The sequence below is a fragment of the Pseudorasbora parva genome, chromosome 4, assembly GCF_024679245.1.
Source record: "Pseudorasbora parva isolate DD20220531a chromosome 4, ASM2467924v1, whole genome shotgun sequence".
NCBI lineage: Eukaryota > Metazoa > Chordata > Actinopteri > Cypriniformes > Gobionidae > Pseudorasbora > Pseudorasbora parva.
In genome coordinates, this window is record NC_090175.1 from 26,399,107 (window position 1) to 26,418,983 (window position 19,877).

The 19,877-nt window shown below is 34.7% G+C and overlaps 2 protein-coding genes and 1 non-coding gene across 8 annotated transcripts in view; all 3 read left to right on the forward strand.

The window, feature by feature from the left end:
* Positions 1 to 16,582, forward strand: part of cd99 (CD99 molecule) — a 41,292-nt gene extending 24,710 nt beyond the window's left edge. Inside the window, exons 4-16 of one of the 3 annotated variants that reach the window (XM_067441417.1) lie at positions 139 to 189; positions 332 to 361; positions 1,041 to 1,082; positions 1,192 to 1,233; positions 1,343 to 1,384; positions 5,570 to 5,602; positions 6,333 to 6,383; positions 6,848 to 6,928; positions 7,618 to 7,653; positions 9,006 to 9,029; positions 14,022 to 14,129; positions 14,740 to 14,790; positions 15,247 to 16,582. In XM_067441417.1, the coding sequence (XP_067297518.1) occupies positions 139 to 189; positions 332 to 361; positions 1,041 to 1,082; positions 1,192 to 1,233; positions 1,343 to 1,384; positions 5,570 to 5,602; positions 6,333 to 6,383; positions 6,848 to 6,928; positions 7,618 to 7,653; positions 9,006 to 9,029; positions 14,022 to 14,129; positions 14,740 to 14,790; positions 15,247 to 15,275 (620 nt within the window). In that variant the 3' untranslated portion in view covers positions 15,276 to 16,582. Of the gene's footprint in view, positions 1 to 138; positions 190 to 331; positions 362 to 1,040; positions 1,083 to 1,191; positions 1,234 to 1,342; positions 1,385 to 5,569; positions 5,603 to 6,332; positions 6,384 to 6,847; positions 6,929 to 7,617; positions 7,654 to 9,005; positions 9,030 to 9,679; positions 12,687 to 14,021; positions 14,130 to 14,739; positions 14,791 to 15,246 lie in introns of those variants that run through there. The other 2 variants (XM_067441419.1, XM_067441418.1) reach the window with 2 other exon arrangements.
* On the forward strand, positions 14,471 to 14,562 carry trnar-ucu (transfer RNA arginine (anticodon UCU)). Its single transcript is given in 2 exon segments — positions 14,471 to 14,507; positions 14,527 to 14,562. It is a non-coding gene; the product is annotated as a tRNA-Arg (tRNA).
* A 303-nt stretch (positions 16,583 to 16,885) lies between the features above and the next one.
* gyg2 (glycogenin 2) overlaps positions 16,886 to 19,877 on the forward strand; it is a 13,855-nt gene continuing 10,863 nt past the window's right edge. For all 4 annotated transcript variants that reach the window (XR_010904749.1, XM_067441409.1, XM_067441410.1 and 1 more), the window contains exons 1-4: positions 16,886 to 17,038; positions 17,997 to 18,135; positions 18,396 to 18,570; positions 18,806 to 18,968. Coding sequence is in view for 3 of the 4 variants with exons in the window: in XM_067441409.1 (XP_067297510.1) it covers positions 17,032 to 17,038; positions 17,997 to 18,135; positions 18,396 to 18,570; positions 18,806 to 18,968 (484 nt within the window). In the remaining variant the exon portion in view is untranslated. The remainder of the gene's footprint in view (positions 17,039 to 17,996; positions 18,136 to 18,395; positions 18,571 to 18,805; positions 18,969 to 19,877) is intronic.

A 19,877-nucleotide genomic window follows, 5' to 3' on the forward strand; every position in this document is an offset into this window, starting at 1 on the left:
TTGTTGAGCTCTGTATAAAGTATTCTTGTAAATCAAATGTGAAATATCTTACTCCCATCCTTGTTTATGTGTTAACTATTCTGTTATGTCATTTACTGTATTGTATTTTCAAATAATTAACAATATTATGATGTTTAGCTCCTCCAAAGCCAACGGTGAAACCAGTCCCACCCAAAAATCCAGATGCAGGTAATGAGTAACCTTACATATATAGCAATAGAAATATGTTTGGGCACATTATTTTATAGTGGTATGGATTGTTTTGTGTACATTGCAGTACAAGTAGAGTGAATTATTTAACCTAATTTATAGTTTTGTCTTTCTCTTCTAGATCTTGATCTTTTAGATGCCCTTGATTTAGGTAAGACTGAGTGGGCTATAATGAACACAATTACTTTTTGAACTCTTTGTGAATATTTTGATGCATGTTAATTTTCATCTATATTTGCTAAGTATTTGGTGATTTGTCTTTATTCTAAATGGTTCTTTATATTTTTGACCAGAAGTTAATATAACCCTTGTTCCCTGATGGAGGGAAACAGAGATGTTGTGTTGAAATACCAATCCTAGGGGTTGCCATTGAGAACCCCAAACACCTCTGAAATATTCAGTAAAGGCCAATGGAATTGGTGTGTGGAATTTGCATGACAGACCACAGTGTCTCAACCTCTCAGAGGCAGTTAAATTTGTGGCGGGAGGGAAAGAACATCTCCATTCCCTCTGTCAGGGAACAAGGGTTACACTAGAAACCGGGATGTTCCCTTTCTGTTGGTCTCTTTTGAGGGTTCCCTATACCAAATGTCACAACTTGAACTCTCACGATGCATGGGGTGCAGATGCAGGCAAGACTCTGCAGTTAACGTTAACTCAAAGCCTGCCAGAGTAATGGCCTTGGGTCACTCAGTAAATTCCTTTGTCATGCCAACTCATATTCCACCATTCCATGGGGTGTGGCCATTCCATTTATTGAATTTAAATGAAAAGTAATTTTAAATGCAAAGTAAAATATAAATCTAATGACCATTGTTTATTGTATGCAGACCCAAAAAAACCTGCTGTGGTTCCCCCCAAATCAGGAGATGGTAAGAAATTATTATGCTGTAGTGTTTATAACATTTTTATGTATAAAGTTTATGGGTTACTCTTTATAAAGAGTAAAATATCTATATGACCATTGTTTATTGTATGCAGACCCTAAAAAACCTGCTGTGGTTCCCCCAAAATCAGGAGATGGTAAGAAATTATTATGCTGTAGTGTTTATAACATTTTTATGTATAAAGTTTATGGGTTACTCTTTATAAAGAGTAAAATATCTATATGACCATTGTTTATTGTATGCAGACCCTAAAAAACCTGCTGTGGTTCCCCCCAAATCAGGAGATGGTAAGAAATTATGCTGGAGTTTCATTTTTATGTATAAAGTTCATGGGTTACACTTTATTTTAAAACAGTGGTTCTCAACCAGGGGGCCTCAGGATTATATTATTATTTAAAAGGAGCTAAAACAACTGAAAATCAAGATATTTTTAACATATTTGTAACAATGTTTAAGGCTTAGGGAAGAAGGAGGTGGGAACCAATGAATGTTCAGATACAGTTTAATGTGAAGGTAAATAAACACTACGAAACTAAAGTAAAGCGGGAGCCCCTCTGGGACGACTGCCAACAAAATAAACAAAATGTAAAAGTTCAGCCCTGGTCCTCTCTCCTTCACTAGCCATATTTCCATTACCCTTCAAAATGCGCAAATTAAAATTGCGAATTGAAAATACACCCAATGGAAACGTGTACATTTTGCAAAAACTCCCATATAACCCAACAAAGTTTTTACGCTCTCATGGGGTGGTTTTTCAGGCAATTCAAAAATATTTTTTTGGCAAAACTGCAATGAAACCGTTAACCCCCCCCCCCCCCCCCCCCCCCCCCATATATTATTTTCCACTCAATTGTAGGGCTGTCACTTTTTATTTAATATTCGAATATGCATTCGAACATGACGTGAAATATCCGTAATCTAACTATAAATAAACTATCCGGTTTGTGCCATATGGCGAATTTTTTTTACAGTCTATATGTGCGTTTATGGTGCATTGTAATAAAAATAAAACTGTTTAAAAATCCAATCCAAATGAAAATGCTCCATATAAACAACTCAATCAAAATAAAAATGCCCAAACCGAAGGAAATTGTAATCGGTTTGAGAGGGATGGGATAATCCTTTTCGTGAACCGATCAAACGAAAAATTTCACCATGTAAGCGACCTGACCGGATTACTCGCGTCCTTATATGGTGTGATACGGCGTGCCTCCACCACTGAAGAGTGCGCGCCGCGTTTACACAAGGGTATAATGTTGACAAGAGAGGAAAGTTCATTTTTCTCAGGGGTAAACTTTCAATTTTGTAAGAAGTTATGAAGATAATTTTGGAATAATGACACAGACATAGCCTGGCTACACCCTCTCATCTTGACAGCGTTTGTCCCTGGCACTTTTGACTTCAACTGCGCCTGACAGAATAATTTATTTTTCTGATATGATTACACTTTACAACAATACATAGCTTTTATAAAACCGTATAAGTCCTTGTGGCCATTGAGTTACTATGGCATCCGTGAACACATTCCAGCTGCTTGAGAGGACAGCGTCGACATTAATATGCGGCAGACAAACTGTGTGCACGTCACAAAATAATTCCAATTGAAAGTAAGCACATGCAAACCCCAGATCGGTTTAGATAATGTCTCATGTAAGCAGCCCACTGAATCTTTCAATCAGAATTATTCTAATCGGAATGACAAAAGAGTGTGCATTTAAACATGGCTTATGATTAGACCGTTTGTTTTTTATTTTATTGTTTGCCATCTCATCCAATAGAGGGCACTCTAAACGTATTGTAGTGTAGGCCCATGACCAAATTTAGGCTTTTAGATATTTGAATATATTCAAATACATTGCTTGATATTTGATATCTGTTCAAATTAGATTTCTCTCAAAAATGATAGCCCCAGTCAATTGTTAGATGCTATGTTTTAACAACATCTTTTCTCTTAATAACGAATAAGGACAGTGGCATAACTTTAACCTAGTAATGAAGGACCCCGGTAAAGCCACAAATAATATTATAACTAGGCCTACCATAATTAAGACATACTGTACTCAAGAAATGTATTAAAACAGAAAGATGCTATAGTCTGCCTTACTTAAAGGCAGAGTAAACAGGCCGGTTACGCACGTCACATCCATTCCAGACTATCTTGGTTTGCTTCTTATTTAATATACTGGCAATTAGTTGATGAAACATCGATCAAAATTAAAATACAATTTATACAAAACAAAATACATTTTTATGAAAGAATTTCTAGAAAATAAAACTCGAAGTGGTCAAAATCATGTATGACCCTAAGTCTCCAGACATATTGCGATCTTTTATCTTGCTCATGCTGCTCACTTTTCATAATCAACATATGAAAATAAAATAGTAATAATATAGCCTAATGTTAAGGCCTAAACGTAGCCTTATTTAGTTTCATAATTAGGTCATCATTTTCTTTACCCCACGGCCGATGAAGGCGCCAGTGGGTTTTTGTTTTTCGTTTAGTTTTTTCCTTTAAGACAGCAGAAACAACTCTCAATACTCCGTCATTTTTTAGCCATACGGAAGAGTTCAAGACATAATTATAAACTTTAAACTGCCTACTTTTATTTGGGGAACGGCTTATTGTGCATGCACTCTCTCCAAACGCTGTCTACATATCAAAAATGTATTTAGTTTATTAAACGCAAACTTTTTCATTTCAAAAGCATTTCTAAATTCAGTTCGTATTTCCAACAAACGAAATTTCAAGCCAAAATAATGAAGTGGTAAAAAAACCCTTTGAGTTAGCACCATGCAAATTCAAACATTTCGCTGTTCTCTATGTGTGGCAATGCGTCACAATAACCTGGTGTGCGTAAAAGTCTGTCATTTTTTACAGATGGTGCGGTGCGTTTGGACAGAAGAAGAGACAGAGTTCTTTATTAAACTCATAAAAGACAATAGAATTACAGGAATACTGGATTCTAAACACAAAAATACATTATCATGAAGACCTTGAAGTAGATCTGAGGGAGAAACGCACACAAACACATATATGTGCCGCTTAAGTAGCCTATAGAGGGTCTTTCCTTGCCATTAATGCTTGGATAACACACACGTCTCCCTTCATTAAAAATAATGGGAATATTTCCCCCCCATCAACGTCAATGCCTTCATGTTTGCGCCGTGAGAATAATTTCTCACCGGACTGCTTTATAAATGAAAAAATTGGTACCAGCTATTCGTGTTCCTGCTGCCCCTCCAGAAGAAGTGAGAGTAGTATGAAACGCTTGCACGCTTTACAATGAATGCGGCTAAAGTTTACAGGGGAAGTTAAACTTCGGTATGCTTTCTATGCATGACGTTCTCAATATAATTCATAATCCCACGTTTATAATGAACAAAGCATTATGGTTAGTGTTATTACAAACTGTGTACACTGGTGATAAAGTTAAAGTGGTAACACTACACTAAGCTTACTTTACCTTACGTAACCTTAGATGGGTTATAACTGCGTCTGATAAAACATTCCTGTGGTGACCTAATGTTAGTGCTTCAGCCCTGACAGTTGTACCTAACACTGCATAGATAACGTTACGCATCACTGACACGCCTACATTTACAGAAAAAAAGTTTTTAATGACAATTAGCTGTAACATCAATCTGTCAATGAACTATCGTATACATTAGTAAACGCATTGCATTTGTATCTCACTGCACTAACGTTACCTTGCCAGTGCATACAAAGATAGAACAAAGTGACATTACGTTAACCAACCATTCAGAAACGTCCAGCTCGCCGGGCTGTCCTCTTGTTCTGGGTTCAAATTGATACGCTGTGTCCTTAGAGACTCCCATTGCCATTCTTTCTCCAAAATATATTGCAACTGTGGTCAAGGGCAACACTTCACAGAACAGCCTCACAGAACAGAGGGGCAGGGTGAGCAAAGCTCATTATCATTTAAAGACATATGCACTGAAATGGCTTGCTGAAAACAGAGCTGTTTTTGTCCTGGTAAAATTAGTGTTTTCTTATAATGCTAATGAGAATTTTTAATTAAAGTATTTTACAAAGTTTTAATTTAGACACTAAAGAATCCTATTAACTTGTACGAAAAGGGCATTGTATGACCCCTTTAAAAAAGGTTGCGATCCACTGAGATGTCCATGTTATAGTATAATTATACATTTATGTACTGATTAATATGAATCAATATGTACTTTGTGTAGGGTTAAGATTAAAGTTTGGTTTAGGGTTGCATGGAGTTATGCATCATTTACTGTTATTATAGTTAGATTTGTAACAAGGACACTGTAAAATAAAGTGTGACCAGTTTATGTAGTAACTGATCCATAGTGCATTTAATTTAAGGAGCTAAAGCTAATTGAAATTTATTTAATACTTCATTGTAATTTAATTATGTTTCTAAATCTTTTTTTTTTTTTTTTTTTTGTAATGTAATGCAAAACAATTAACATGATTTCATTATCAGGTGGATTGGATCTGTCAGATGCATTGGGTCCAGGTAAAAATTAATCTTTGTTTCCTTCCCTCGAGAACTTTGTAGTTTCTATTTTTTTTTTAAATCAGATTTTTGTCCAGTACTATTTATTGATTTGATTAAGAGAATTACAATCCTGCTATATATATATATATATATATATATATATATATATATATATATATATATATTTATTATTATTTATTTATTATTTATTTATTATTATTTTTTTTCATTATTTACATTCCAAACTTATGACTTCCATTCTTCTGTGAAACACACAAAAAAGATGTTTTCAAGAATGTTTTAAGGTGTTTTTTTTTCTTTTTCTTTTGTTTCAAAAAGCCAAATGGGGTCAAAAGAATACAGGCCATTTTGACTTTCATATTGTGAATAGATATATAAACAGATAAAAGATGTAAGATAAACGGATATAAGAAAGAAATGTATATGCTGTATGTTTCGGGTGACAGGTGTATAAAAAGGATCATTTGATTCAATTTTGTGTAGGCTATCCCTAAAAAATAAATGTTGAGCATTAATGTGATTTTAAATATTTTAAATATTTATGTAAATCTACTACTTACTAGCTCATTTGCTGCCATCCATAACTATTACAAATGCTAATAGTTTTTTTCCTGTTCTGATTGTTTTATCTCTCCAATAAGTAATAAATCTGATATAAAATAGGTTTAAACATTTTTCAAAATATCTTTTGTGTTCATATACATATATACACTTTCTATTTCTACAGATGATGATCCCCCAAAAAAACCCGCTGTCCCAAAAGGAGAGGGTGGAACTGGTATGTTTCTGCCAACATGGTTATTTGTATCTGTTAGGGTCTTGCACCACCTTCATATTTCAAAAAACAAAAAAAACAACCTTGTAATAGTGACATTCTTGGGGTCTATGTATTTTTTTTAATTATATTTTATGTAAAAAACAACAAAAAAAAAACAACAACATACTAAGCCAGGGAAAGTGCATAAATCTTCTATAATAAAGTCCCTGTGAAGTGGCTTGATGAGCACAGTTTTCCTTTTTGTTAACAAATTTCTCCAATGGAAAGCAGTATTTAAAATGTAAATTGCTCCCTATCCATATATAGTGTATCCATATATACTAATGCAATATTTGTTCAAATTCAGTATACTTTAATACATAATAAAGCCTCTATTAAAAATACTTTTTGGTAAATCGGAGGGATTCAAAGATTATTGAACCCAATCAGATTTTCATGATGTTTTAATTTATTTTTTCATTAAGGTGGTGGATCTTTGAGTGACAAAGACCTTTCTGACGTGTTCGATGAGGGTGAATACAAGCCTGATAAAGGCCGAATTGGAGGTTTGTGTCAAATTTTACATTATCGTTTATATCATTTTTTTCAGCTTGATTTAGGATTGCATGTTGTTTTAAATTTGAAGTTTGCATCTCTGTTCATAGCAGAAGAGCAAATCCATAATTAAATTATAGGCTGATTTTACCCAATTTAATTGCATAAAATCTCCCAACAAATATAATATGACCATAACTACTTGCAGTCATTTTCTAAATAAAAAAATAAAAAAATGTATAAGGTGTTCTTCATTGTCCATATGCTACTGTAGAAAATACTACTTTTTACTATTATTTCTTCTTAAATAGAACCAACAGTTTTGCCTATGGTACTTATACCTCATTAAAAAAAAAAAATTCTCTCTCGCAATTTACTTTTTTCTGAATTGTGAGAGAGAAACTTGCAATTACGAGTTTTTTTAATTCAGAATTGCGAGTTTATATCTCAAAATTCGGAGTAAAAAGACAAAATGGTCAGATGCAAACTTCCAACTAAAAAAAGTTGCAATTACCTTTTTTATTATTATTCTGTGGTAGAAACAAGTTTTCATAGTTTCCCATTTGGGTTTCTTTGTCTTAATTAACCTTTATCTAACCTATTTGGAAGCCCCAAATACAGTCAAGATTACCTAAACTTGGTAGCATTTGTTTCTAAATGTACAGTACTGTCTGACTCTGTTTTTTGGTTTTGGTTAAAGGTGGAGGAGCAGACCCTGGTTATGATGATCAAAGTGGTATTTATTTCCTTATTTATGTCACATGTACAGTGAGTACGGAAAGTATTCAGACCCCCTTTACATTTTCACTCTGTTATATTGCAGCCATTTGCTAAAATCATTTAAGTTAATTTTTTCCCCTCATTAATGTACATACAGCACCCCATATTGACAGAAAGGCACAGAATTGTTGACATTTTTGCAGATTTATTAAAAAAGAAAAACTGAAATAGCACATGGTTCTAAGTATTCAGACCCTTTGCTCAGTATTTAGTAGAAGCACCCTTTTGATCTAATACAGCCATGAGTCTTTTTGGGAAAGATGCAAAAAGTTTTTTCAGACCTGGATTTGGGGATCCTCTGCCATTCCTTGGTGAACAGCCATTTTCAGGTCTCTCCAGACCAGAGATGCTAAATTGGGTTTAGATCAAGGCTCTGGCTGGGCCATTCAAGAACAGTCACAGAGTTGTTGTGAAGCCACTTCGTTATTTTAGCTTTGTGCTTAAGGTCATTGTCTAGTTGGAAGGTGAACTTTCGGCCCAGTCTGAGGTCTTGAGCACTCTGGAGAAGGTTTTCGTACAGGATATCCCTGTACTTGGCCGCATTCATCTTTCCTTGGTTGATTGCAACCAGTCATCCTGTCCCTGCAGCTGAAAAACACCCCCACAGCATGATGCTGCCACCCCCATGCTTCACTGTTGGGACTGTATTGGACTAGTGATGAGCAGTTCCTGGTTTTCTCCTCACATACCGCTTAGAATTAAGGCCAAAAACTTCTATCTTGGTCTCATCAGACCAGAGAATCTTATTTCTCACCATCTTGGAGTCCTTCAGGTGTTTCATGTGTCTTGCACTGAGGAGAGGCCTATGTTGGGCCACTCTGCCATGGTGAAGGGTGGAGGGCTGACTGGTGGTGGGCTGCAGTGATGGTTGAGTTTCTACAACTTTCTCCAATCTCCCGACTGCATCTCTGGAGCTCAATCACGGCGATCTTTGGGTCCTTCTTTACCTCTCACCAAGACTCTCCTGAAAGGGTCTGAATACTTAGGACTATGTGATATTTCAGTTTTATCTTTTTTAATATACCTGCAAAAATGTCAACAATTCTGTATTTTTCTGTCAATAAGGGTTGCTGTGTGTACATTAATGAGAAAAAAAAATTGACTTCAATGATTTTAGCAAATGGCTGCAATATAACTAAGAGTGAAAAATGTAAGGGGGTCTGAATACTTTATGTACCCACTGTATACCCTCTGGTTTAAACAAAAACTGTTTATTTGTATCTACTGTAACAAAACATTTATATCTTTAATAGTAAAATATGTCATGCTTTACCTGGATGTTAATTTGAATGTCATTTTTCTCATCAGGTGGTGCCTCTGAACAACCTCAAGGTAAATATTATTTTCACTAATTTTATTTAAATAATACTTAAGTTCCAATTGGCAGTAATTGTTTTATAAAAAATGTCGGTCACAAAATAAAGGTTGTTGTGGAGTTTACCTAAGGATAAATTGTCTACTGAAATATAAAGTTGGTCACAAACACTGACATGAGTGAGTGCCTTTAAGTGGTGATTCTGTTAAGCTCTTTCATGCTTCATGCTCTTTTCCTCACTCCTAGCTGTTTGTCCTGACAGAAGCTTTATTTACTTGCTATTGTTGTCTTTCTCAGTGGAGTAAGCATGTCCTCTTTCAATTTTTTCAAAATATATTTATTTTTATCAAGAGTGAGTCTTAAGCTTTTGTGGTCATTGTTTCAGCCTAAATATTGAGTGAGGCCATGGAAACCGTACTAGTCTTATGACTAACTGTCACACAGTTCTTGCATAAGGACAGGGCGGTCCAACAGACAAAAACAGTTATTGTGTGCAGTACAGTTTTTGCCACTGTGATTGTTTTCTTCCACGTTGGAATAGTAAATGGGTGGAGAATAGTCATATGCAGTGCCTTTTAGTATATCTGAAGACTGAAGATTGATTTGACTGTTCATTCTGCCAGTGGCTGTGCCCTAAATCTCTGCTTCGATTTGCCTGTTGTTGCAGATCTAAACCACCAGCAGTGGCTCCAGCTTATCAAGATGCTAGGCGATAATATACCAGAAGTCCTCAGTGACTGGATTGCCCAGTTTAAACAAGTAGTAGAGCCCCTGCTAGAGCAGTTTCGGGGACTTCTGAATATAACGGAGGAAAAGGCAGAGCTCTAAATGTCTTGTATTGTAACCTCCTATGCTTGTGTTGGGGTGGTGAAATGTCTGAAATGGTTGAAATGGTTTGCAAATTGGTTTGGTTTTAAGGCTGGGGCTGTTGTGGCTGTGGTTTTTCTATGGATGAGAAGGATATTGGGTTGTGATCAAGATTAATCATATTGATTTTACAAATTTGGCATTCATTGCATTGTATTGCTGACTAGTTTGACTGTTTTTATGTTTGTAAGGGTTATCAAATGCCTATACACAACTATTTAAAAGTTTGGGGTCGTGGTGTGTGTGTGTGGACATTCAGCTTTGCTTCACAGGAATAAATTAGATTTTAAAATGTTACAATATAAAAGTTTAAGATGCAATTTTAATTTTAATTATTGTTTTATTTTTATTTTATGGTTTGTACTATATTTTTGATTTTAAAAAATGCAGTCCTCAAAACCGCGCACAAAAAAAGCTTACTGGCCCCAAACATTTGAACCGAAGTGTATATAATCAGTCACTGGAAGCCGCTAATGGTTGTTAGTAATGGATATGTTCGAGTTTAATAAATAATGATTCTGGCTGTGAAATAGAGGATATGCTAGTGGTACATTTATTTAAACTAATTATAGATAAAGAGGAGTATGAATTCAAATAAATGTCCATCTTTTTCCTCAGGACATCCTTTATGACTTCTGGTCTTTCTCTTGCTCTTCCTCCCTTGTTGTGGTGGCACATTGTAGCTGCGTAGGATATACTATATACTTTTTTTTGCCAGTGAACAGATGAAACAGAGTGAGGTTTTGCATGGGTTTTAGAAGGTGTTTCTGCTCATGGAAGCCATCTTACCCATCTTACCCAAGAAAATGGTTACCCATTTTCTTGATTTTAGGTTGAAGCATTGGTATGGTTTCGAGGTAGCCTGACAAGCCAGACCCACATCAAGATGTTTGGTCTGGAAACTCACCATAGACAGGGCTCAATCCGAGGGGCGGGATAAACGGTTGTCTTTCAAACTCCCTCTGCACGCGATAGGATAGCGCTACCACCAATCCAGAGCAACGAAGGTGAGAAAGAGCTTGTTGATAGATTAAACATTCGCCGTATCCGGTCAGCAAAACTCCGAACACATCTTCCCTTTTTAAGAATGACTTCAGTGCCGTTCTTTGTTCTTTTCTCAGAGAAAAGCTTAACTCCAAGTCTTCCAGAATCGCGGTCAAAGCTGATTCGAAAGACCATCGTTGGCCAGTTTCTGTGTTTACTAGAAGCACGCAAACGCAACTCGGCCGTCGTCATTATGGCCCCGCCCACCGACTCTATACACAATGTGATTGGGCCGGCAAGAGTTAGGCGAATACAGCTCAGAAGGGTATTGAGAATTGCTAGACGACACTCGCAGGCAGATTAAATTTGCTGCCTCTAGGGTGCGTCTAGATTTCTAGGCTAGTTTCGAGGTCAAGTAGGTCTCAAACCAAGTTTTAGCCAAAATAGAATTGTGCTACAGAGGACTGAATGTTTGCCTGTGTTTGTGGCATGCATATCAACTGAAATCTTTAGCGCATGCAGGGATTATGCCGTCCTAAATCTCAAAGAGAGCAGAGGTGCATGGGTATTTTAACATTGGTATTCTTTGGTGTCTGTTTGGATGTTATTGGTTCTCAATTGTTGTTTTTCAGGGTCACATTTAAAAAAAAAAATGTGTCTGTCTCTGGTTTCAGAAGTGGCTATTTTCTCTGTCTTTTTTAAAAAGCATTTTAGCAACTTTGTGTGTAATTTTTCCTTTTTAATAAAGTGAAATGTGAGAATTCCCTCTGCTTGGTTAATGTCATATAGTCACACCCAACTGCTGTGACCAGTTCTTTTAATTGTCAGCATATCTCACTAGGTAAACAACACCATCAATCATGGCACAGTGAGAATGTTTTGAGCATGTGTGAAGAACACAGGCCTGCCAACTAGTGGGTGCCTCTTATATTATTTAGCTCCCTAAGGGTTAAATATGCATAGCTTTAGAATCTGAAACTACACTTACATTTTTTTTAACCTTTTCAACAAGTGGCTGTCACTGGAGATGGTACCCTTAAGGCCTTTAGCTCCAACCCTTCTAAGCCACCACAGTATTAAATTTATGGCTCCCAGCCAGGGGCGTTTTTAAGATTTTCATTTTAGGGGGGCTTAGCCCCTATTGAGGGGGAAATGGGAAAAATTTCACACTTTAGTTTGGGGTCCAAATTGCGCTCTTAACTAGTAGCTTACTAACATGCATACCCATAGGATATTGGCTGTTAATTATTATGTCTAAAGCTAATATTAATACCTTATTGCTTGGCCATATTGTAGCATACATGCATTAATCATACCCAATAATGTTGGCAGGTTTATTATCACCAAGATCCCAAATGTTAGGGGGGTTCAGGGGCATGGTCCCCCAAGAAAATTTTAATTCTATGATCTACATATGTGCATTTTAAGATGTTCTGAAAGCCAAAAAATTAGATAATAATAGCTTGAAAACCATGTCACTGGGCAGTAGATTATTTGTCTTTATCTCCACATCTCTCTTTTTCTCTGTATTTATCTTGCCCTGTCTCTTCCCCTCATAATAACACTGAGCTTTGACTGAGACTAGTTTTTCCATTTTCGTTAGTGAAGAAAGTAAAAATATGGTTTATGTATTAACATAATGATATTTATATGTTTTATGAATAATTTTCTTAGACATGTTAATTTATTGTTTATTAAATTAATTCACTATATAATCACATTCATTACTAATATGCCCAATACTGAAAAAAACTGAGATTTTTATTTTATTTACTGAAGGTTACAAATGGAATTATATTAATTTACAATATATACACATTCATTATCAATATGCCTAATCTGATGAAAATGGCTTCTTGTTCGTGAATTAGGCCTAGGCTACATTATGAATCACATAGGCATATTTTCAACTCTAAATGACGAAATTAGACAAATGATTCATTTGCCTGAATATTTTGTCTATTTAACATTTCTAACGTAAAGCAGCAGCTGTCAAACATAAATGTTTATTTCAACTGCTTACATTTCTCTCACTTTACGTTGTCGAGTTGTGCTGCTAAAATTCGCGCTCATGGCCTCAGCAGTTTCTGTGTGAACATAAAGCCTGCCTACTCTGATTTGATTGGTTTTCTCAAATATTTTGATATTGATGAGCGATGACAGACCAATGAGGCTCAGATTTACACACACACACACACACACACACACACACTCACACACACACCTCTTCTTCTGACATGCGCTCAGCTCGGCGCCGCTGAGGCAGCAAATTGAAGAATTCAACACACAGACAGACTAAAAGACGGGACGAAGCCTAAGCGTCAAACTGCCCAACTAAAGTAAACAAACACTGATCACCATAATGGTGACCAAACATTTTCAATAAAACCTCAACATCAAAACCTCTGTTAATTCTCAATAAGAGCTTCTATGCAGGACAGTGACTCACTAGGACTGAACTTGCCTGCTCGAAGTATAGGAAAACAACTGTATAATTGTACCCTAATGACAAATTGTGTTCCTTTCTGTGTTTAAAGGTACAGTTATATTTTTTTGTTCCCTACGGAACAAAATTGTACCTCCACTGTACCTTTTTTTTCTGCGAGTGTATAGTATTTTTAGGAGGTTAACTTGAATCATTAGTTTAATTGAGTAGTTTAGAAGCCTCTATTTATTTAGTCAGGTGAACTCCTGCATGTGTGGTTGCATAAACAAAAAATGGGCGTATGCAGGCAACACCCAGCATGTTTCCACCGCAACTCTTCAACTAAATTTCTAGTTAATCAATGTCATATACATATTTACCAATTGGCAATGACTGGATGTTGGATGATTTTGATTATATTATATTATTTGAATTATTAGTTACACATGTTTAGCTGAAGAACAGTATGTACAGGAACGTGTTCCAAGTGTTCTGTGAAGAATAGGAAACTCTGGTTGCACCCCCTTGTGGCAAAAAAAATACTGTTTGCTTGTCCTCTTGTTAAATGCCCATGTTTCTATAGTTTTGTCTTCAAGCTCCAATGAATAACTAATGCAGTCACTGAAAAAAAGTTAAATATGAACCACATATTGTACACTCCCAAAGCAATTTGAAACTAGCTCTTGTCTTTCTCTTTTCTTGTGTGTTCTGTCCCTTTAAATGTATCCCACAGGCGGAGCCATGGCTGCCATCATCAGTTCTGTGGGTGTTGCTATCCTTGGTGCTGCCTCAAGTTACTTTGCATATCAGAAAAAGAAACTGTGTTTCAAAGTACAAGGAGGTGAGTTCACACTTTTCTTTTATCCAGTGAAGGATTCTTAACAATTCTGAATCCTTATACAAGCATTTTGATTTATGTAATTGCTTGTTTATCTGAGCAGTTCAAAAAGGACAAAAGCACAAATAAGCTCTTTAACCTAATAAACCAACTTTTTTGCCCACTTCAAATAACACTTCAAATCCACATTTTTATATAAACGCTTTCGGGAGCCACAACACATGGTTTACTTTAGTCAGCTAACACAGCAGCTTTTGTAGAGGAAGTGGGGGTTGGGTGCGTGACGTGGCAGGGAGTTTAACTGCTCTGCTTGTATTACAAAAGCCCTCAAGGCCTCAACAGGTGGCTCTGTGGCGCAATGGATAGCGCATTGGACTTCTAAGCAACACTTGGAGAAGTGATTCAAAGGTTGTGGGTTCGAGTCCCACCAGAGTCGAGTTTTTTAATATAATGTAAAAAAATAAAATAAATAAGACTACCAACAATATTAGCAGTGTGTTGTCCAAGTGTGAATGGTGTTATTATGGAACTTTAGTTAGAGAATTTTCTAAATACCATAAACAAATTTGTTTCATGGGATAAGTCAAAAAGCAATTTTATATATTTATTTTAGGGGAGGATCCAGAGAGTGGCAAAAACCGTGGAACTCAGTCTGATCCACAAGGTGAGCGTGATAGTGCTATATATGTATGTATATATGTATGTATATATATAATATATATGTGTGTGTATATGTGTGTATATATATATATATATATATATATATATATATATATATATATATATATATATATATATATATATATATATATATAATATATATATATAGTTTTTTGGATACTTTGATAAATTTTTCTGAATTCTTTGAATAGTGAGTTCATTTATAGCATTCATTTATCTTTTGTAATGTTTATAAATGTTTTACTATCTCTTTTGAATTTAATGCAAGTTCATTTCTTTTTTTGTGGTGTATATAGTTTTGCAATTTTTGTTAAAATTAAGTATTCAAGTTTTCTAGATATGTAAGAGGAAAGAGTTTGTTTTTATATGGATTGCATGCTCTCTGAAGCCTTTAAAGTCTCACCAAGTAGATAACAATTTTCTTTTTTCTCCCCCAAAGTTCTCAGCAACCTCCTTCGGTCATCGTAACTGCAATTGGGTCTGCACACTGAAAGAATATATGCACAACAAGCATGCACAGTTATGGAGAGCCTAACACTATGGGAACATCTGTTATAGGAAATGCTGGTTTAAGGTTTTGTTTTTGTGTTTTTTTGTTTGTTTGTTTTTAATACAAAGATTCTCTATGCCTCTGATCTCTGCCTTTTTTTCTTGTTGTATATGAATGCATATTTTTTTCTGTATTCAACATTTTTCTTGACTAATTGTTCATCTTTGTAAAAGTAATGTCACTCAATGGCTTTTAGTGTTCTTTTAGTATTTCTGGTGCCAATGTAAGATACTGCACTATAAACTGACAACGTTGTTACTATTTTTGTTTTAAGTACAGCAAGTTGCATAATGGACTTAGCGCAACTTATAAAGCGCAAGCTGTCTGTATAAAGATGAATGCATCAGTTGTTTTTTATGCATTCTTACCTTACATGCTTCTGAATTATAGAATGACTGCTTTTCCAATCAGAAAAAAGATATGATGATGATGAGGATGATGTATTTGAATGAGAATCAAATTGACTGGTGACAAAATGTTAACTAAAATAAAAATATGGAATGAGTTTAATATAATGGAATGCCAATTTGCTTCTACACTGTAAAACAATATTGTTGGTTTAATTAAAAAAAGTAAGTAACCTGGTTGCCTTAAAATTTTGAGTTTATTGAAATTTAAAATTTGAGTTGATACAATTAATCAAATTGGTTTAATGAATAGAAACTAAAAATATCATTGTATCTGAACCACATAATAAATGTGATAAATCATTAAAATAGCACAATTTGGCATGTTTCACTGCGTCGTCACAAATAAATCATACACAATTACCCAATATGCATATTTTAATCTTTTAATAATATTTGAATAAAGTTTGTCGATTCTCAAAAATATTCATTTTATAAACTCTTTTTTTTTTTTTATGAACTTAAAATTGTAGAGCAACCAGGTAACTTTTTTTAAAATAATTTTTTACAGTGTATTCCGTTTACATTTTCTAGATGTAAATGTATTTATTTAAAATAGAATGGGAAGATTTAGTATTAAAAGGTATTTTTTTTCTTTTCATTATTAACCTGTTTTAGCCATTGTAAATACTGTTAGCTAAATCAAGCTATGATGCACTTTTAAACTGCCATATGACGCACAAGTCAAATTGTATTGAATGCGTTTAAATAAGCCATGAATGAGTTTATATGTCTATCATGCTCTTTTTCCCCCTTTTTTAAAAAAAATATTTGATTGTTCTTCCCAAAATAAAGCCATTGGTTATTCTTGGAATTTAGATCATTGTTCTGTATTTTAATGTTGCAATATATTGCGCTATATGTGTGTGTGTGTGTGTGTGTGTGTGTATATATATATATATATATATATATATATATATATATATATATATATATATATATATATATATATATATATATATAACATTTTTTATTTAATTCGGAGCCGAGATAGTTTTCCTTGATTTTAATTTTTAGAGTTTATATCTTGTAATTAAGTGTAATGATAATCGATATTGGTAGTTCTTTATTATGTAGCGGGGGTTGAATGACCCCTGTCTCGTGACCGTTACTTCAAACAAGCTTTTTTCCTTCACTGTGAATGTTGACTGAAGGCAGTGCTGCCGTTTGAAGAAAGACCTGTGGTTGTACGATTATCGTTTCATCGACTTCTCATTTATTTTAAAAACTGCCACTCCGAAGATCGATATAAAAATTTGACTGAGAAATGACCGGTAAGTTGACCCTTCTAACATGCTACCGTTTTACGTCCAAATGTCTAGACCGAGTAAAATATCCTATTCGAGCACACTGGAAAGGACAGTGCGCTGTATTTAACCTAACCCAGCAAACCTATGGCGTTTTGAAAGAAATTGTTTATTCCAAGTACTTCAATAAGCAGTCTATTTTCTTATAGGCTATTTCTTTCCAAGTTCAAATCACCATGCCCTTAAAGTTTCACTGTGCCAATTGCCAAAGAAAAGCGGGTCAGGAAAACAACTGTGATGATGCCTTGTGAAGGCTATATCAGTGACGATGTAATGGGTCATAAATTAAACTTGAAACATTGTGTGCTTTTTGAAAGCCACATTATTAATGCCAGTCAAAAATTTGGACACATTTCTTTTTATTATTATTATTATTCAGACTTGTGGCTGCTTGTTCTTAACTAGCCTATATGGTTCATGTAGTCTACAAAATTAATATAATGCAAGGAAGTCCAAATTTAAAAATGTTAATTTAAAATAAAATAAGATGATGGTTTCTTAATAAAATTAATCTAAAATTGGAACAACTTTGGTGGTTTTGAAACAAGATTGCTAGTAAATTATATATATATATATATATATATATATATATATATATATATATATATATATATATATATATATATATATATATATATATATATATATAATATATATACATATAATATATATACATATATATATAGTGTGTGTGTGTGTGTGTGTGTGTGTGTGTGTGTGTGTGTGAAATTTACTAGCAATCTTTTAGTGAATTGTTTTTCAAAGTTGTTTCAGTACATTATATATTTTAGTATATATATAATATTATTATTTATTTATTTATTTATTTTTAATTTATTTTTGTTTTGTTTTGTTTATGGTGTATTGTCCCAAAGCATCTTTTATTGCACTATTTTCCTCTGTTATGTATGTCTCTTTCTCTCAGAGTCTCAGGCCTTTGTGACCCTGGCCACTACAGATGACTATTGTATGGGATGTATAGTGGTAGGCAAAAGTTTGCGCAAACATGGAACATCAAAGAAGTTAGTGGTGATAATTTCCCCCGATGTTTCCAGAACAGGAAGGTGAGTGATCAAATGTCATCCACAATTAATTTTGAAATAACATGAATCTGTTCCTGTCTAACTTCAGTGAGGGCCATTAAGAGTTATTAAGCTTCTATAAATGTAACTTTATGATATGACTTTCAAAAGGTTAAAACTTTCCCATGCAAATGACTCTGTAATAGTTTTCAATCTCAGTGCAAGATTAATCTTTCTTTGGGTTGCTTACCTAACCTCATTGATTATTATTATTATTATTTTTTTTTTTTGCATTCGTCTAGACTGGCTCTGGCGGACGTGTTTGATGAAGTTGTCGTGGTAGATGTGTTGGACAGCAGAGACGAGGCTCATCTGACCTGGCTAGGACGTCCTGAACTAGGGGTCACCTTCACCAAACTCCACTGCTGGACCCTTACACAGTTCAGCAAGTGTGTGTTTTTGGACGCAGACACACTTGTGAGTACTTGGTTCTGTTCAGACGAAAGTAAAGATGGCCATTAAAGCACAATAAGGTGTTAACAACTTTAGGAACACACATAATACATAACGGAATATATTTTAAAAAAGCACAATATGCTATAATAAATGTGCCGTAGTCTACACATGTTGCAGTGCAGTTAACTACATACTTTGAGGATAATGTGTGAGTTGATGGTCCCACATTTGGCTGTTATATTATTATGTGCCGCAGGTACTGTGTAATGTTGATGAACTGTTTGAATATGAAGAATTTTCTGCTGCACCTGATCCAGGCTGGCCGGATTGCTTCAACTCGGGGGTGTTTGTGTTTAGGCCCTCCCTGAATACCTATACCCAAATACTGGAACACGCCGCACAGCACGGCAGCTTTGATGGTGAGTCACTTGGTTATATTTAGCATATATTACATTCAGATCTTTTAAGTTCAGTCTAAATCGGATGTCCTCAAAGCTTGATGGAACTTTAATTAGCCTCAAATGTTGTTTTGCAACATATGTATTTTTAATCTTTAAAAGCAACAACAGGAGCAACACATATGCACTCCCATCCAAAAGTTTGGGGTCAGTAATTTAAATGAAGTAAGGATGCATTAAATGACCAAAAGTGACATTAAATACATTTATGTTATAAAAGATTGTGGTAAGACTTTACTTAAAGCCTTTATAAGTATTGCAATATTAATGCATTTTGTATGCATTAATTATACCTTGTAATGCACCTTATAATGCATCTTATCTCATGATCACACGTATACATAATAATATCTAGTTATTGTTGCATCTTTAGCTCTAGACAGTGAACTTTCTAACATTGTGAATGGCTAACACATATTGTGCTGCGAGTGCAGCTGTGCTCACATCTTCTCCAAGCACGAAGGGCATCTTCTCAGTATCGCTCAGTTCAGTGAATGATGAAATCAGTGTTTCAAATCTGACCGGAAATGTTTCTCTCACATGCTGATATTTAGTACAGATTAGCAGAAAGTGTTTCACATCCTCTATTTGCTGTAGATCACAGTGTCTACAGATCTTCTGCTCTCTCTGTCCATGTTTGTCTATGTCTTATAGTTGTCCAGTTCTAAGTCATGGTCACTCATTCTGTATTTGGAGAGGATTTGTCTTTCTTTAAATTGTTTAATTACTATATAATTGGCCAATTTAGTGGTTCTATTTAGGGTCGAATAGCATTGGAGTTTATTTTTGAGGTCAAAATGTGTTTTTAGTGATTCATCATAGTTGTCTTTTAGATTTTTGTCAATTTCTTTAATAATAGTACTGGAGTTG